Genomic DNA, 19340 nt, shown 5'->3' on the forward strand with positions numbered 1-19340 from the left:
AGTGAAACTGTGCAGTAGCTTGAGCATTCTTTGGCATTGCCTTTCTTTGGGATTAGAATGAAAACTGACATTTTCCAGTCCTGTGGCCACTGCTGAGTTTTCCAAATTTGCTGGCATATTGAGTGCAGCACTTTCACAGCATCATCTTTTCAGTTCAGTTCAGTTGCTCAGTCGTGTCCGACTCTTTGCAACCCCATGAATCGCAGCATGCCAGGCCACCCTGTCCATCACCAACTCCCGGAGTTCACTCAGACTCACATCCATCGAGTCAGTGATGCCATCCAGCCATCTCATCCTCTGTCATCCCCTTCTCCTCCTGCCCCCAATCCCTCCCAGCATCAGAGTCTTTTCCAATGAGTCAACTCTTCCCATGAGGTGGCCAAAGTACTGGAGTTTCAGCTTTAGCATCATTCCTTCCAAAGAAATCCCAGGGCTGATCTCCTTCAGAATGGACTGGTTGGATCTCCTTGCAGTCCAAGGGACTCTCAAGAGTCTTCTCCAACACCACAGTTCAAAAGCATCAATTCTTCGGTGCTCAGCCTTCTTCACAGTCAACTCTCACATCCATACATGACCACAGGAAAAGCCATAGCCTTGACTAGACGGACCTTTGTTGGCAAAGTAATGTCTCTGCTTTTGAATATGCTATCTAGGTTGGTCATAACTTTCCTTCCAAGGAGTAAGCGTCTTTTAATTTCATGGCTGCAGTCACCATCTGAAGTGATTTTGGAGCCCAGAAAAATAAAGTCTGACACTGTTTCCACTGTTTCCCCATCTATTTCCCATGAAGTGATGGGACCAGATACCCTTGAGCTTTAAGCCAACTTTTTCACTCTCCACTTTCACTTTCATCAAGAGGCTTTTTAGTTCCTCTTCACTTTCTGCCATAAGGGTGGTGTCATCTGCATATCTGAGGTTATTGATATTTCTCCCGGCAATCTTGATTCCAGCTTGTGTTTCTTCCAGTCCAGCATTTCTCATGATGTACTCTGCATATAAGTTAAATAAGCAGGGTGACAATATACAGCCTTGACGTACTCCTTTTCCTGTTTGGAACCAGTCTGTTGTTCCATGTCCAGTTCTAACTGTTGCTTCCTGATCTGCATATAGATTTCTCAAAAGGCATATCAGATGGTCTGGTATTCCCATCTCTTTCAGAATTTTCCACAGTTTTTTGTGATCCACACAGTGGAAGGCTTTGGCATAGTCAATAAAGCAGAAATAGATGTTTTTATGGAATTCTCTTGCTTTTTCTATGATCCAGTGGATGTTGGCAATTTGATCTCTGGTTCCTCTGCCTTTTCTAAAACCAGCTTGAACATCAGGAAGTTCACGGTTCATGTATTGCTGAAGCCTGGCTTGGAGAATTTTGAGCACTACTTTACTAGCATGTGAGATGAGTGCAACTGTGCAGTAGTTTGAGCATTCTTTGGCATTGCCTTTCTTTGGGATTGGAATGAAAACTGACCTTTTCCAGTCCTGTGGCCACTGTTGAGTTTTCCAAATTTGCTGGCATATTGAGTGCAGCACGTTCACAGCATTATCTTTCAGGATTTGAAATAACTCAACTGGAATTCCATCACCTCCACTAGCTTTGTTTGTAGTGATGCTTTCTAAGGCCCACTTGACTTCACATTCTACAATGTCTGGCTCCAGGTCAGTGATCACACCATCGTGATTATCAGCAGCAGATATAATGGTCATCTGAGTTAAATTCACCCATTCCAGTCCATTTTAGTTCACTGATTCCTAAAATGTTGATGTTCACTCTTGCCATCTCCTGTTTGAGCACTTCTAATTTGCCTTGATTCATGGACCTAACATTCCAGGTTCCTATGCAACACTGCTCTTTACAACATTGGACTTTACTTCCATCACCTCAACTTCCAACATCCACAACTAGGTGTTTTTGCTTTGGCTGTATCTCTTCATTCTTTCTGGAGTTATTTGTCCACTGATTTCCAGTAGCATATTGGGCACCTACTGACCTGGGGAGTTCATCTTTCAGTGTCCTATCTTTTTGCCTTTTCATACTGTTCATGAGGTTCTCAAGGCAGGAATACTGAAGTGGTTTGCCATTCCCTTCTCCAGTGCACCACGTTTTTCAGAACTCTCCAGCCATGCCATGTAGGGCCACCCAAGACAGACGGGTCATGGTGGAGAGATCCTTCTCAATACTGGTACTCTATTAAACTGAGTAGTAAGTTCTTAGAGACTCTGATTGATACGATATAGACACTCAGCTAGAATGGAATCTAATTTTACACATATAAAATTGTCACAGGTCGAAGTCAAACAGATTGAAACTTTTCTAAAACTGAATTAACAAACACAACACACTAGTAAAACAACTTGGGAGATATACAAGGAAGTCTTACTTACAGTCCACACTAAGTTTAGCAGATGACTGTCCTCCTGTTGTCATTACAGAATATTCTGCAGAATCAGCCTTTGTTGCTCCATCTATGATCAAAATGTGCTTTTTGCCTTCAACTCTAATGTGGTATCTTGATTTTGGACCAGGGATGATTTCCTCACCATTCTTAAACCTGAGATAAATAGATGATTTTTTTAGAAAGTTTTATAAAAAATGCTTCAAGTCACCAACACTCAAGAACTGCTTGTTGAATTAAAGAATGTATGGATCAGTCTCTATCAATAGATGAATACTGTAACAAGTATTATCTGAAAATTACATTAAAAAAACAAAATCCCATTCCTTTCACTTAAGATCAATTAGATAAAGATGCTGCTGCTGCTGCTAAGTCACTTCAGTTGTGTCCGACTCTGTGCGACCCCATAGACAGCAGCCCACTAGGCTCCTCTGTCCCTGGGATTCTCCAGGCAAGAATACTGGAGTGGGTTGCCATTTCCTTCTCCAATGCATGAAAGTGAAAAGTGAAAATGAAGTCTCTCAGTCATCCCCGACTCTTAGCGACACCAAGGACTGCAGCCTACCAGGCTCATGGAAAATCCCGTCCATGGGATTTTCCAGGCAAGAGTACTGGAGTGGGGTGCCATTGCCTTCTCCGATGCTAAGAGTGGATATTACCTATGTTTGGGCTCTTGGTGCACACTACTAAGAATAGCATTTTGATACATTTTAAAGATAGCTATGATTCTAGGTTACAATGAACAATCTATTCTAAACCAAATTGCTAGCAATTCCTACTGCAGAATTTACTCTGTCTCTCAATTAAGATTTTAAGATTCCAGATCTTCTAGTCTTTAAATCTGAGGTTACTCCCAGTGAACTGGAGAAAACACATCCCATCTGACCCCCAAAATACCCTTTTTATTTTTAAGAAATGTTCAAGTAATTTGGTGATTCTCAGTCTAAAATATCTTTCTGAGATACTGTGACAATAAAACGACTAGGAGTAACATAAAAAAAGTATTCAGTTCAGTTCAGTTGCTCAGTCGTGTCTGACTCTTTGCGACCCCATGAACTGCAGCATGCCAGGCCTCCCTGTCCATCACCAACTCCTGGAGTTCACTCAGACTCATGTCCATCAAGTCAGTGATGCCATCCAGCCATCTCATCCTCTGTTGTCCCCTTCTCCTCCTGCCCCCAACCCCTCCCTGCATCAGTCTTTTCCAATGAGTCAACTCTTTGCATGAGTTGGCCAAAGGATTGGAGTTTCAGCCTTAGCATCATTCCTTCCAATGAACACCCAGGACTGATCTTTAGAATGGACTGGTTGGATCTCCTTGCAGTCCAAGGGACTCTCAAGAGTCTTTTCCAACACCACAGTTCAAAAGCATCAATTCTTCTGCACTCAGCTTTCTTCACAGTCCAATTCTCACATCCATACGTGACCACTGGAAAAACCATAGCCTTGACTAGACAGGCCTTTGTTGGCAAAGTAATGTCTCTGCTTTTGAATATGCTATCTAGGTTGGTCATAACTTTCCTTCCAAGGACTAAGCGTCTTTTAATTTCATGGCTGCAGTCACCATCTGCAGTGATTTTGGAGCCCCCAAAAATAAAGTCTGACACTGTTTCCCCATCTATTCCATATAACTTGCCATCATGGTATAGTGAGAGCATGCATTGGAAAGAGCACCCATGGGCTTTGGAGTCAAATAGACATGAGGAACCTTGAAACATTCATTTACTAGTAAGTGTCTAATTCCCTATATCCTTATCAATATAGATATCTGGATCTTTTTTTTTCAGTCTCACAGGTGAAAAAAGCCAATATCTTAGGATAGTTTTAGTTACATTTCTACTAACACAAATGAGGTTGATATCCTTTTCATATGTATAAAAGCAATTTCCTATTCTCCAAAGTATGAAGGCACTTTTTTGTTTATTAAAAATGGACAGACCTCAGGATATCTATTTACCATTTTACATTGGCATCATCTTCAGACACTTCACATTCTAATTCCACTCTCTCCCCACAATAAGCTTTTGTATCTTCCAGCTGTTTGGTCACCATAACTGGAGGCTCTATTGTGGAAAAAAAAAAGAAGAAGAAAATCAGAAGCATTAAATGCCCCCAAATCTGCTCATGACCCTGGGTTTGTTCACAGATGAAAAACCAACAGTAAGAAAGTGTGGTTGATCACAGAGTGATGGTTAGATGGTGGTAGTTAGAAGGTGGATTTTTTAATGATTTTTCATGGCAAAATAAACAGTTGGCAGCCTTGGGTAAGTTTCACATAATTTCCCAAGAACTCTTCAAATCAAATAAATGATTGCTTTAGAGAGCAGACAAATTATATCAAATAATCTTCTTTGGGCAAATAAGAAGGCAGAAGATAGACATTTCTGAGGAAGGAAAATAAATAACACTAAAATTCTCTACTTATTGTTTTAGACAGATGATAGAGATTACAGAATTGTCTCTACTTTTTTTTTTAATTGAAGTATAGTTGATGTGCAAGATTACAAAGCTGTCAGCCACAGGTCCTCATATAGGAAATAATTGCTTCATGGCTTCATTGACACACACCCTCCAGCTCTTTTCACTAGTAAATGATGGTCTTCAGCAATCTCAGTGCCAACCACTGATGACTTTACTAACAAAGCTGTTTCAAGGGAAATCGATTTGTGATGAGCTGAATGTGTGAAATGGTTATCCAGTAGACTTTGTTGGGTTTCAAAAGCTATCACTAGAGCGATTAAATTGCAAAATACTGCTTACATGAGCCGAAACTACAAGGCATTTTTACTCAACAGTTTTTTTCTCCTGTCAGCTTTTCTAGTTGTCAACAAACCTGAAGATTAATTAGGATACTCAATAAACACCAGGACAAAGATGCTTCAATCCACAGCCAATCTAACGCTCAAGCTAAATCATCTCGAGAGGGACTACTATCTCTGCTCTGGAGCTCAAGAGCTCACTTCACCATTTTCATTTTTGATTATTACCCCTGAGAGAAGGAGAGCCATTGGCTCTTAATGGTTATGTAAGAGATTTCACTTTACCTCTCACAAAGAGCTCAGTGGAACATTTCTCATCACCAGCTGTCACATAATACTCTGAATCATCTGTTAGTACACAGTTATTGATAAACATGATTCTTTCACATCCTTTATGTTCAAAGATGTATCTGTTTTAAATAGGAAGAAGATAAACAGAGTCCATGAACCCAATTTTATTCTTTTCTTTATTGCCAGCAAATTTGGCTTATAATTCCATAATATCTGAAAGTCAGAAATAGTCATTTAGATCTACAATTTATTATCCATATCTTACATAGTTTAATAAATATTAAACAGGAAGCCAATTTCTATCTTTATAACACATAATGTAATACATATGCATATTTGCATATAATATTTGTCACTATTTTCTTTTATATATGATTTTTGGACTTCCCAGGTGGCACTAGTAGTAAAGAACACGCTTGACAATGCAGAAGACATAAGAGATGCGGAATCAATTCTTGCGGTGGGAAAATCCCCTGGAGAGGAGAATGGCAACTCACTCCAGTATTCTTGCCTGGAGAATCCCATGGACAGAAGAACCTGACAGGCTACAGTCTATAGGGTCACAAAAAGTCAGACACGACTGAAGCAACCAGGCACACATATTTTTTATTCCAAACATAAAATCAGTACTCACATATTTACCAATGAACAATTTTTAACCTATTGTTGGAAAATACGGTAGGCTAAGATTTTTAACTCTTTACATTTTTTAAAGTGATCAATTCATCTACTCTATTGTGGGAGAGAAAGTTTATATTTTTCATTGATTTATTGAATTCACTCCTTGCTATCCCAGTGACATTTTATTGGGTGAATAAATGATTACACAATTTAAGCAATAATATGAATTTAATCATTAATATAGATGGTAATTCTATACAATGTGATATTATCTTAAATGAGTTTAAGAACTAGTATTATCATATATATCATAATTATCATCTACTGAAAAAGACCTTAAGTGGAAACAAAAACCTGAAATCCAGAAGACCGCATAATTTGATTATCTGTGATCTAGATTATGGATGGGTATATTAGGGCATTATAAGAGATGAAAGAAAAAGTTCTTACTTGGGAAATTCTCAAAGACTTCAAGAACAAAACACTAATAAACATTTTTCGAGATAAAAATAACCAAGTAAAATTATGTTTTTGGTAAATTCAGGCTGCCTGCAAGAGACTTTTACCAGATATAAACATTATTATCACAAAGTCACTCTGAGAGCAGGATCACATTAAGAAATTGGAAACTACCTAATTGTTCCACAGAAGTGACGATTTTCAGGATTAAAGCCCTTTATAAATATACACACGTTTCCTGTTCACTTGAAAAAATACATTGGAGTTGAAAATCTTTCAGACTGAGAAGGATCTCTGTAATGTAGTTTCCTAATAGCCTAGCAATACCATCAGATATCAGGGATTAGCTTGTTTCCTTCATTTGGGAAAAGGGTCAAAAAACAATAAAACATAGGCTTTAGATGCTATTCTGGAAGAACAGAAGTTATCTACTTATAAGGTGTGATTCCCATTACAAGCTGGTATATCAAATACATATTTCAATTTTTCTCAAAAATTTCTTTAAAATTGGGTGAAGTTTGGCAATGCTCTGAAGTAATCACATATAACCTACAATGACACAAAATAATAATTACAAGTACTTGAAATAGTTTATATATAATTAAAACATAAGGCAAGGTTTAATTTATATAGCACCATACTTCAATGGTTCCAAAATACATAAAAAGTTTTTGCTGTCCCCTCATATGATTTTGCATCATACGAATATAAAACTAAAAGTGCTTTCAGGCATAGAAAATCAAGTCAAATTACTCTTTGATTTATACAGTTACTACTGATTATTTGCAAGTTTGACTTACTTTGTGCTGGGTCGAATTTCTTGACCATTTTTATACCATTTCACCTCCAATTTTGGATCTGCCAGTTCCACGACAAATCTTACCCTGCCTCCTTTATCAACCTGATATGCAGGATCAAGAATTCTTGCAAAAGCTAGTAGAGAGAAGATACAAAACTAAGTTAATATGTATATGCATATGATATGAATTTAAATAGTCAATCCGAAAACCTAAAACTGAATAAATTGATACAAAAAGAAGAAATAGGAAACTTTCGAATTATCCCTCATATTTTAGAAATCTGCATCAATTTATAAATAATAAGATGGTTTAAAAATTTTAGGAGAGTCCATATGCTTTTGGAAGAAACATAAGTAAAGAATTATTGAAGAGGCTTTAAAAATGATTGTCTTCATTCTTTGGGCAATGTATAATATAAAATATCCAAATGAAATTTGAACTTGAAGGACATGCTTATTCTCCTAAAATGATTATTTTTAGTTTCATTGGCATTATCTGTGTACATCTATCTTACAGACAGTTTTTTTAATCAAAGAATTTATGAGATACTTCCAATGACTCATGAGCTTAAATGGAATGTCTTCGACTGATGGAAACAGTAAGCTTATCACAGTTTTTGTACTGTGGAAACCTGCGCAAATATTGACATGCTTAAACATTAGGGTTACCTTAGCAGGTGTGGGACATGAATTCCCCATGATGCATCAAATGGGTGGAAGAATGTAACAGTAAAACAAACACAGAATCTACTCTACCTAAATAAGAATCAGGAATCTGAGAGTGACGGAGAGATGCAGCGGATGGAGAAAGGGGCTGCTGAGAAATTCCCAGTAACACAAGAATATTTAATACTCCATTATATACTGTGTCGGAGAAGGCAGTGGCACCTCACTCCAGTACTCTTGCCTGGAAAATCCCACGGACGGAGGAGCCTGGTAGGCTGCAGTCCATGGGGTCGCCAAGAGTTGGACACGACTGAGCGACTTCACTTTCCCTTTTCACTTTCATGCACTGGAGAAGGAAATGGCAACCCACTCCAGTGTTCTTGCCTGGAGAATCCCAGGGACGGGGGAGCCTGGTGGGCTGCCTTCTATGGGGTCGCACAGAGTCGGACACGACTGAAGCGACTTAGCAGCAGCATACATTGTGTCACTGTAATGTACTTTTGTTACTTTAAACCTTCAGCAGCTGTCCACTACCTACTTTGCTGGAGATGTGCGGGGCAGTGAACTATTTCACCCGAAGCCAAGTTAACCAAGAGAAGCGTAACCCCTGCAAATTCCACTACAGCTAGTCAGACCTATAAACCCATTACGAAATAGGGAGGATTATCGTCTTCCCTCGGAGAAGGCAATGGCACCCCACTCCAGTACTCTTGCCTGGAAAACCTCATGGACGGAGGAGCCTGGTGGGCTGCAGTCCATGGGGTCGCTAAGAGTCGGACACGACTGAGAGACTTCACTTTCACTTTTCACTTTCGTGCATTGGAGAAGGAAATGGCAACCCACTCCAGTGTTCTTTCCTGAAGCCCAGGGACGGGGGAGCCTGGTGGGCTGCCGTCTATGGGGTCACACAGAGTCGGACACGACTGAAGTGACTTAGCATAGCATAGAATAGCATATCGTCTCCCCTAGGAGTGCTCAGACGTCCTCACCTGCACTCTTCTTTTCCACTCTGCGCATGCGCTTGAGCCGCCTGAGCATACCACGCAGGTCAGTGATACCGTACTGGAAGGCGATTTTCTCGTACTCGCTGGGTTTCGCATTCTTCAGCAGCTCCCACACGTCTACCTCGGGTTGTTCCTCCTGGGGCTTCACCTCCCTAAACGGGGAGAACCAATGCCTGGTTTAATAGCTGCCCTCTGGCCTTTAAAGACCAGGAAAGTCGAGTATGGTACCGATTTTTTGGTTCAGCGCTAAAAGCTCTGTTTAAAGCCTGAGTACTTAAATAGCCAAGGAGAAAGTCTACTTCGCATGAAGTTTCAGTGCAACTTCTGGATAGTCAAAGGTTAGATCCGTGCACTTTCATTAACGCTCTCGTTTTTCTAGTTAAAAACACAGTATTAAGGAGATAAAAGGATTTCAGGAACTATCCTTACGCTATTTTTACTTATTTTAAACCTGAAAATCCAAATAAGAGATGAGATTTTGAGAAACTTAAAATATCAGTTTTCATCTAGGATTTAGATATTGAAATAAGGTTTAAGAACCAGAAGATTTTAGGTGTTGGTCCATGAAAGAACAATGCTCTCTGCCTTCATTGGTGTGCGTACCCTAACTCTGCATGGAGACGGTACAAATAACAGTATTTCAAATCTTCAGATTTTGCAAATAGCATTTTCCCTACCATGTTAGTAAATGTGTACATTAACCATTTTTTGCTGTTTTTTAATACAAAAAATATTTGAAACTGTGACAGCATTTGTTCTTTGTTTCTGTTTTGTTTTTTGGTTTGGTTGTTTTTCATATGACTTTTGTGTATACATATTATTTTAAAGAGAAAACTTTATTTTCTAAATTGTCAGAATGAAAAGAATGAGACTCAAAATTCTCTCATATTTCATCTTAAAGTACTGTTCAGAACTTTTTTGGAAGCAGTTTGGGTACAAACTGCTTTGAATCATGAAAATATAAATGTGAAACTATAAAGCAAGTCATAAAGGGGTCCATGAACAAGCTGATAGTAACTTAGTGTGATTATCAAAATCATGACTCTAAATTTTGACCACTGGCAAAAGAATGTATAGAACATATAAAGAACATATATAACTACTGTATACACACACATACATAGGATTTAAAGTACATACACTTATCTGTATTTTAAAACCTAAAAGTGAAACAAAATTCAGGAATAAACACTCTTCAGGGAAAGAGCCTTAGTTGCAAATGCTAAATATAATATAAATTGATTTCCTTAACTAGCTAAGAAGTTCTAATTCTGTTTAAGTTTAGTTGACTGTTTTTATGGACTAAGGTTAAACTGGAAATATTTTAGTGACTACTTACTGTGAATAATGCTGGTTTGGGTATGATTTTTCCAGGAAAACTGGTCAACACATCTTAAACATTAGTGTGAAAACAGATGCATACTATCATGATAGCAAATAATGAGTTACATATGTTTGTACTGTCATATTAATTATACCCATTTCAGAATTTCTTGAGGAAATACTGGGTTACAATCATAGGGAAGGGTAGGAGAATGTAAACATAACTTAGAGTTTAGGGTGGCGTTAGGCAAGGATGGCTTCTGCATATCTAATTTCCGTTGTCATGTAAGTCTTTTGCCCAATAAATGATGTTGAGGCACATCTGGATAATGGAAGAAAGTGAAAGGTCATTGGTCCCTCAGCGACCTTTGTGGAAAGGACTAGAAACACCATTAGGAAAATGTGCTTCTTAAAGATTCAAGATGCAACTCTTCATTTCACTGAAATGGTAACCAGGCCCTCTAATGACATGGGGAAATTGAAAAGCTTAAGAAAAGTGTCCTGAAGTTGAAATATTAGTAATAATTTGTCTGGTCTACTATATCTATTGCCTAAAAGCAGTCTACATTTCAAATTTAACATTTAAATATTTTGTAGGAAGTCCTGGAGAATTGCGATTAAAATGTGTATCTGTGTATATACATTTTTTTCTCCCTATGAGACTTTCCTCAATCCACTTTATTATTGCTCTATTTTTGTCATATTAGCCTGAATCCCCACATTGTAAAATTATCCCATTCTACATTTTGTTCCATTTGTATCTCAACCAAGAAGAATTACCCACGTATTTCAAATATCCTCTTGACATTGGTGAAAAGATTTAAAGATGTCAATGATAAAGACAGACTAAAAGAGCTAACAAGAGGCACAAATCAAACACTGAGAATACCCAGATGTATAGGTGAATGTTTACATGAGGAAGTCACTAAGTAATAAAGACCATTTTCAGCGTGATTTCTTGAGTCAGTTTTGTTGATAGATTCATAAAACTGATCATCCTCACCATTTTTTTCATTAACACCAAAATACACCCCACTCTACCACAACCTTAATCCTATCATGCTTTGTATACAAACACAAGTAACCTCTTGTCTCTTTCTTTCCTCTCCACTACTCAGTTGAACCCCAAATTGTAAGGAGATGGATGCCTCATTTTGTACTGGAATATGAGGTCAAGGCGCCCATCTGTAATATTTCCTTAACTCATTCAGAACACATCTTTACTTACCATGGTGGCTGCACATGACCATATCTGTATGGCTACATTAAATTTCAGCAGGGAGAAAAATCCAAATTTCTCTAGGCACTACTGATCCCTTTCCAAGAATTGGCATAGACCTATATAACATTTACAGTACTTCCATCTACATCAAAATTTCCATAACTTAACAATCCTAGTGAAATACAAAGCTGTTATAGAAAATTTTATGTAGAATAAAACTTTAAAGTATTTATATAGGTCAGGTCTCATAACAAGATACTGCCCAAAGACTAACTGTGATTTATCTAATGTCTATTTGGAATATGCTAACTTTGTTCAGGGCAGGGAGATATTTCGTTGTATAAAGATGTTGGTGGTAATGATATTTATTCTCATGAGGATTTTGCCACACACTCTTGGAGGAGTAGAAATGTTATTACCACATGTTATTACTATAGTGAAAACACATGCAATTCACAAATTAGTAGGAAAACACAATGATTTCCAAAGTTATACTGGTGGATTAGTATATAGTATATTAAATGAATATAGTCTTATGGTGACAACAATCTAATAATGAGTCAAAATCATAATTAGGGGATGTAAAGAAAATGAGAAGTAGAGACATGTTGACTGCTCAGGTTTTTCTAATAATTTTTTTCTTTAGTCATTTTGACTATTAATTAGATTTCTTTTACTCTGAAAACTACTGATAGAACTAGTGTGTTCTTTTTTCTTTCCTTTTCCTTTTAATCAGACTTGGCACTTAATCTGTTACATTTTTATTGATTGATTATGTGTGTGTATGTGTATTTTGTCACTTTACTAATGTCAACTTAAAGAAATTGCACAATGTGAGAGCTATGAATCAAGTTTTATTTGGGACAAAATGAGGACTGCAGCCTGGAAGACAGCACCTCAGATAGCTCTGAGAAACTGTTCCAGAGAGGCAGTGAGGAAGGTCAGTATGTATGTAATTTTGGTGAAGGGGGAATACACTTAATCAAGCACATATTTTTCTGGAAGATTTCTGCTAGTCTCAGGAAGCTTTTGCTAGTTATGAGGAACAGTCATTATCAGGAATGATTTTAGTGCTTTCTAGATATGAGGAGATATGAGAACTGGGCTCACAAAATCAGCTCCTGAAAAATATCTGAATATAACTATCTGAAGACCTGTCCTTCCAGTTTTTCTTCCAAGCACAGAGTGCCTCATTTCTGCTCTCCACCCTGAACTCCTTTCAGGGAGTATTGAAAATCAGCACATAATTCAATCTTTGTAGAGGAAGATGGCAAGTGCAAATTAAATAGTTGACACTAATGTAAGTTCTTCAAGGGAAAATGTCACATTTTGAGGGGAAGTGGATATTTATTTGACACCTGTATGAATCCGGTCTCTTACATTTAACTTAATTCTCACAATAATACTCAAGTAGTTTTTATTCTCTGCATTTACAGTTGTGGAAAGCAAGTCTCAGAGAGGACATATCACTTGAGCAAAGTCATGTCCAATAAATGGGAAAGCCCAGACTCAAATCCATGTTTTAACCACTACCTTTTTCTTCCCATGAATATGTATTTATATCTTTCCATGTACCAGGCGCTGGAAGGCATTGGATTTCTTTTCCTCACCTCAACTAATGTTATGGTCTACACAAAGAAAGCATTTAGCATTTTCCTGGTTGATTAAATGACTACAGAAAAAAACAACCCAAAACCTCTTGTCTTCCTAAAGTTTTAGCTTGTTATAAACATATAAGGTGCCAACTTCCCAGGCAGATTTAGGGTGATGTTTCTTATGTGGAGTCACAGGAAGTGTGCTGATTGAGAAAAGGGAACTTGTATGTAGGTCCCTGCCCTCCCTCAAGTTTGCTGTATGACTTGGGGTAAGTCATTCAACTTCTCTGGTCTTTGGTGTCTCACTTGGAGAACAGGAAGAGTGCAGCTCATTTAAGGTCACTTCATATTCTATTGCTTTAAAATACTTTGGGGGAATTAATAAATATTACTGAGACTAATGATTATTTGAAGTATCCAGAGAAGGAATGATGTTTCTGATACTGCCAAAGTCTATTGATTGGCGAATATCCATTTGGTTATTAATAAATGGCACCTGTTAATGTTTCTGTTCTCAGCCTAAATGTTTAGAGCTGGGGGTGAATGTTTCGTTCACAGGGGTTTGAATAAAGCCACCCAACTAAACTGAGAATGAACACAAGCCTATTTATTACCGTTTTTAATTTGTTTTGAAGCATATCTATATCTATGATTTTCAGTAGACATAGAAAGCAGTAAAAATAATAAGCGAACCTAGAAAACTAAATGAAGTCCCATATCAATATTATATATCATTAATTTAGAGTTGTAGTTTTACTGTTTATTCACAAATTTGGTACATAAACACAATCCTAGCAAAAGTCATTTTCTTTATGTTTCTTCTGTGCTATAGTAACTATCTATATATGTATATCTTTATATATAACATATATAATATAGTATATTTATGATTATGTATATGCATATATGGGCTTCCCAAGTGGTAAAGAATCCACCTGCCAATATAGGAGATGCAGGTTTGAGCCTTGGGTTGGGAAGATCCCCTAGAGAAGGAAATGGCGACCCACTCCACTCTTCTTGCCCGGGAAATCCCATGGACAGAGGAACCTGGTGGGCTACAGTCCATGGTGTCACACAGAGTTGGACATGACTGAGTGACTAAAAACAAAAAACAAATATGCATATATAGGGCAGAAATTCTATAAAATGGTTGTGTACTAAATATCCATAATGAAAATTTATAAATTTTATTGCCAGAGAGTACAAAGTTAAAAGAACATGAGTGATAATACTAAACACTTATCTCCATTTCACTACTATTTTATCCCTTCAAAAAATGCAAATTTGGGGCATTTTAAATATCTCTGAAATAAGAATGTACCTTATAATCAGCAGTATGTCACAATAAGCTATTTGGACAATTTTTTTCATTGCTTAGTGGTTTATAATACAGCTATATATTAGCATGGTGTCTTAGATTTGATGAAATACAGTAAATCATCAATACTATGTTAAAGTAGGTGTGTATATATATATATATATATGTATGTATATATATATACACACACACATAAATATATACATTTGCTGAGACGTCTACCAAAATTTTGAAATTGACTTTTCAGTCAAATATCAAAAGCAGGAGAATGGAGGCTTTATTTATTCAATCATGATGAGGGATCATGATTGAAATAATCGAAATCATGAGAGAAATAAGAAGTTTTCAGGCATTTAAGTCTTCTGTCTCAGTTTTCAAATTTCCTCATCCCCTACTAAGAAAATATGTGAAGACTCATGAAACATTTAAAAAGAAAGTAAAAGCATCAGCTAAAATATTTAGCAGATTAGTACGCAGTTGTTTCACTGTCGCTTAGTCAACGCTATTATAATATTTCATAAGCAAAACACATTTTAAGAACTTTAAACTTGACTTCTCTGAGTGGATATCTAAAAGATTTCCAGGCCAAAGCACCTCACTCCATCAGTGGGTTCTCACCTACGTTTCAGGAGACCACTAAAATCAAGTTCCCCTGCATCGTCTTGACCTTCTCCACTGTCATTAACAAAAGAAAAGCAAATCTGGGTTTAATGCTGAGACACATATACAACAGTTCCCCCAAACACTCTACGTATAATGTATATGCAATGTTGTACTAGCACACAAATCATGGGACTAAATCAACACAGTTTCTTTTCACACAAGTGACATTTTAAATTTTGGAGGATGTACTTGTGGAAAAGTAAACACAAGGAACTTGTGTTACTCTACAATTTCAGAAGACACATTTTTGTAGATTGCATATGTAAAACTGCTTGGATTTGTGTTAAAACAGAGTAACACAAATGCACTTAAGCCAAACAACACAAAGTACTTTGTTTTTGCAAGTTAGGGGCTCTGGGAACATCAGTGTGTAAAAAGCAAAGGACTTTTGCTGATCTCTGTTACTAAAGTCATACAGAGATTGGCTTGGAAGATGAAGTGGACTAGAGTCAAATATATAAGTACAAAGCTTATATTCAAAGGTAACCTCTTTGTGTCCATCAATAGATGAATCAGGTAATGTGATACCAACGTAACATAAAAACGGAGCTAGTGCAGAGCTTTTTAAAAGATGCATTCCTTTCTCTTGAAAGGGAAAGTATTATAAGCTTTTCATTTTCTTGTTAATATTTATACAATTTAAAATGTGTTTTCCAAAAGTTTGTCTTGGAATTGTTGAGCCCTTTCCTAGGAGTTTTTAAAAGTGTTTTCCTGTGAAGAAATGCATCTTACTTTAGGCATGCAGCCACCTTCATGATTTCATATAAACTCTAAATAGGAGCTATGAGCTGACATTTAAATGGTGCTACATAGTTACTTACATGTTTAATTTTTTAATGAAGATTTTGTTTCCTGCGCTTTACAAATGTTAGTTATGGTTTCTAAGAAAAGAGTCTGCGGGTTTAAAAACAGCGTGTATAACACGTGAGTTATCAGAATCGAATTCAAATAATGTGTCCTCAAAATTTCTTTAAAGCAGGTATTTGGAAAGGCCTATTGACATAAACACATTTCTATTCTCTTAAAGCCCAAAACTAAGTAGATGACATCTTTCTCTCTTAAAAGAGACATAAGTAGGATGAACCTAGTGTGAGATCTATGCGTTTGCTAACCACGGGGTGAAGGGAAGGTAAGAGATTTTGAAAGTTATGACTTTAAAATATACAATGGACTGATCAGGACATACCACATATCTTTTAAGAGTAATCACAATGTTCATTACTTCATAATTTAGACAGAAATTTTGCCTTTTGTGAACAAGGCTAAATCATTGCTTTATACTAGTTTGGGATGACTTTCCTTACTCAACAAAATTGTTATTTGGATTCAGTCTTAGGAAGAACAAAACATTTCCTCTCATTAATGAATTTTTATTTTGGAAGAATTCTAGATAAGTAAGAAGTACAGAGAAAAAAATAATACCGGGAAGAGACTAGTCACATTTCTCACAGACTAAAAAATTTTTTTCATTTTTCTTCTTTGACTTTATGATTTTTCGGCCTTGGTGGTTGCAAAATAAATCAGGTAAGTATCTATATTTTGCCTTTCTACATGTTCCTTATTCCAGCAGACTCAATGGTCTTTCATTTAGGATAATCCCATACTTAAATTGTGCTAACTTTAGTAAGGAGCTACTTAATTGTAGTTTTCTGGGCATATAGTTTAATAGCTCTGTATGTGATTCCTAAATAAAAAGCAATGTAAGTTTTCTGACATTACTTAACTGATGCTATATGAGATGTGTATTGGTATATATCTTTCTGGGCCATTTGGCAGAAAATAATGCAATTCAGGAAGAAGCCACATATGAATAGAAAGAAAATGTCTTTCTAAGGCAACTGTGAGACCTATAAAATGAGTGCTTCACTATATTAAGAATATTCTAAAAAATTATCAGCATATACACAATATGGCATTAAGCCTATGGCATCTCTAGAAAACTAACTTCTGAATATTCGGTATGTTTGACTATAGTGAAAAGACTTGATCTTCTTTAAAATATAGAGTGTGGAGGAAGGGAACATGTATTTGAAAATCCTTTACTTTCATGTTTTACAAAAGATACCTAGATCCCTCTTTTGAAGTTACCTTCTCTTGAAAGCAGATCTGATGTCAATGTTTGGAGTAGTCCCAGTAGATTCTTTGAAAGGAAAGAAGACAATAAAATAAACACCCATTAAGAACCCAGTTTTGTGTTCAGTTCCTCTCCAGGCTGTGGGGATTCTTCAGAGGGAAGGAATCAGGTGAAGGGGGTCGGGGAGGGGTGGCTCTCCTCCTGGGGGCTGAGCTGCTGAGACAGCAGAGCTTATCTTCCCTCCCGCACAGTCAGTGATGGGACTTTAGGAGTTCCCCTATCCTGTTGTCATTCCACCTGTGTGCCCAGTAGAATCGTCCAAGGAGCTTAAAAAAATATCAGCATCTTCATCTCCCTGCTGAAAATTTTGATTCACCAGATTGAGGATGGGCACCCAGAAATCAGTATTCTTAGAAAGCCCCTTAGGTGATTCTCAGATGCCTGGCCAGGTGAAGAAGCAGTGCTCAGGACCAGAGTCCCACTTAATACTGAAATCTCGACAGCAACTCAACCCATGGTCATTCATCCTCTTGACGTTTCTCAGACTAGGACTCTCACAGCCGTCTGTGGTGTCTATATGGCTTTAAGAAAGAGCTAGTGCTAACGTGAATGCAAAATTCACCTTCTCATAATTTCCACCTTTTGATTCTAATCTGGCTTTCCCTCTTTCTGTGTCAGCCCTTCTGTGATTTATTACAATTAATCATAAATGCTGAACCTTCTTCACCTACACATTCAAGGTGAATGGACCATGGTTCCTGGATTCTTCATCCTCCCAGTTACCCTACTCCAGGAGGGATCCCAGTGGTTTTACAGTGCCTATGACCAAAGGCATGACCCCCAAACATGGAACAAGTAACATGTTACAGAGAGCAGTAGCACTTCCTAAACCTAGATCCTACAACATTTGTAATGCTCTGGTTTTAAATTGCATCAGCTTTGTCTAAAAATACAAAGCTATGTCACACTTTTGATTTGTTACCAAGTCAACTTTCCCTTTGTTTACTTATTGAAGTATTGCTTTTTTCCCCGAATCTACACATATACCTTTAATTTATTCTTATCAAATTCACTCTTGGCAGTACGCAGAACATATAGATGAAGAATGTCCATATCTGACATTAGTCCTTATAAGAGAAAATTCTCCCTTCTACCTGGGTTTCCTGACATCCTTGTCCCAGGGAACTTTATTTTCAAAATCTCATACTAATACATGACCTTATTCTCCTCTATCCTCTCACACCCCATTAAAAAATAAATAAATAAACATCACACTTATCCAGACTAGAAGCCTCTCTTACCAAGTACTTCAAGATCGAATGAACAGCTGTCAAACTTATCCTTATAGGTGACCTCACATCTGTAGTTTCCTGCGTAGTTCTCTTTGGCTTTGATGATCTGCATCTCGAATGTGTACACCTGCAATGAAATGCATCCGAACACATTTCAGTCCTACCCTGCTGGCAGAAAAAAAGACGCGACATTGCAGTTATTCCCCCAATTCCACAGCATTGGCTTAAAGATGTGTCTGCATCTGGGGATTCTGGTACAATGTTCTCAATACAGGAGGGGTCAGCGCAGTGCTCTGAAGCCCCTGGGCATAGCAGGGCCACCACACTGGAGTATAAACACTGGGAATGGTAACTCCAGTGGATTTTCTGGAACTGACATCCCTCAAAGCTGAACCTGAAATGGCCTCTGATGCACGCAGAGGAATGAACCAGTCAAGTCCCTGCAGCAGGAGCTCAGGGTCATACCCGGCTATGCCTTTCGAAGGTTTCCTTCAGCTGGAGGTGCTTTCCAGCTTTGCTGGCCAGGTCCATCCATTTCCCTTTGAACCATTTGACAGTGGGCTTTCTGAGAAGATCTTCGGCCTTGACTTTGGCTATAAAGGTGATATTTTCACCTAGGAAAAAAACACAGGCAATTCAGACTGTGGTTTAAAAATTGCCATTTGGGGCCCCCCAGGTGGTGCTAGTGGTAAAGAGCCTGCCTGCCAATGCAGAAGACAAAGGAGATGTAGATTTGATCCCTGGGTCAGGAAGATCCCTGGAGGAGGGCATGGCAACCCACTCCAGTGTTCTTGTCTGCAGAATTCCATGGACAGAAGAGCTTGGTGGGCTACAGTCCATGGAGTCGCAAAGAGTCGGACA

The 19340-nt window shown here is 37.7% G+C and overlaps 1 protein-coding gene across 21 annotated transcripts in view; it reads right to left on the reverse strand.

The window, feature by feature from the left end:
* MYBPC1 (myosin binding protein C, slow type) overlaps positions 1 to 19340 on the reverse strand; it is a 101416-nt gene that overhangs the window by 44659 nt on the left and 37417 nt on the right. For all 21 annotated transcript variants that reach the window (XM_027542002.1, XM_027542001.1, XM_027542008.1 and 18 more), the window contains 9 exons: positions 18945 to 19093; positions 18489 to 18606; positions 17202 to 17253; positions 15069 to 15125; positions 8978 to 9144; positions 7324 to 7456; positions 5438 to 5562; positions 4351 to 4456; positions 2383 to 2549 (listed from right to left, as the gene is read on the reverse strand). In XM_027542002.1, coding sequence (XP_027397803.1) covers positions 2383 to 2549; positions 4351 to 4456; positions 5438 to 5562; positions 7324 to 7456; positions 8978 to 9144; positions 15069 to 15125; positions 17202 to 17253; positions 18489 to 18606; positions 18945 to 19093 — 1074 coding nt within the window. The remainder of the gene's footprint in view (positions 1 to 2382; positions 2550 to 4350; positions 4457 to 5437; positions 5563 to 7323; positions 7457 to 8977; positions 9145 to 15068; positions 15126 to 17201; positions 17254 to 18488; positions 18607 to 18944; positions 19094 to 19340) is intronic.

Source organism: Bos indicus x Bos taurus, chromosome 5, assembly GCF_003369695.1.
Source record: "Bos indicus x Bos taurus breed Angus x Brahman F1 hybrid chromosome 5, Bos_hybrid_MaternalHap_v2.0, whole genome shotgun sequence".
Lineage (NCBI taxonomy): Eukaryota > Metazoa > Chordata > Mammalia > Artiodactyla > Bovidae > Bos > Bos indicus x Bos taurus.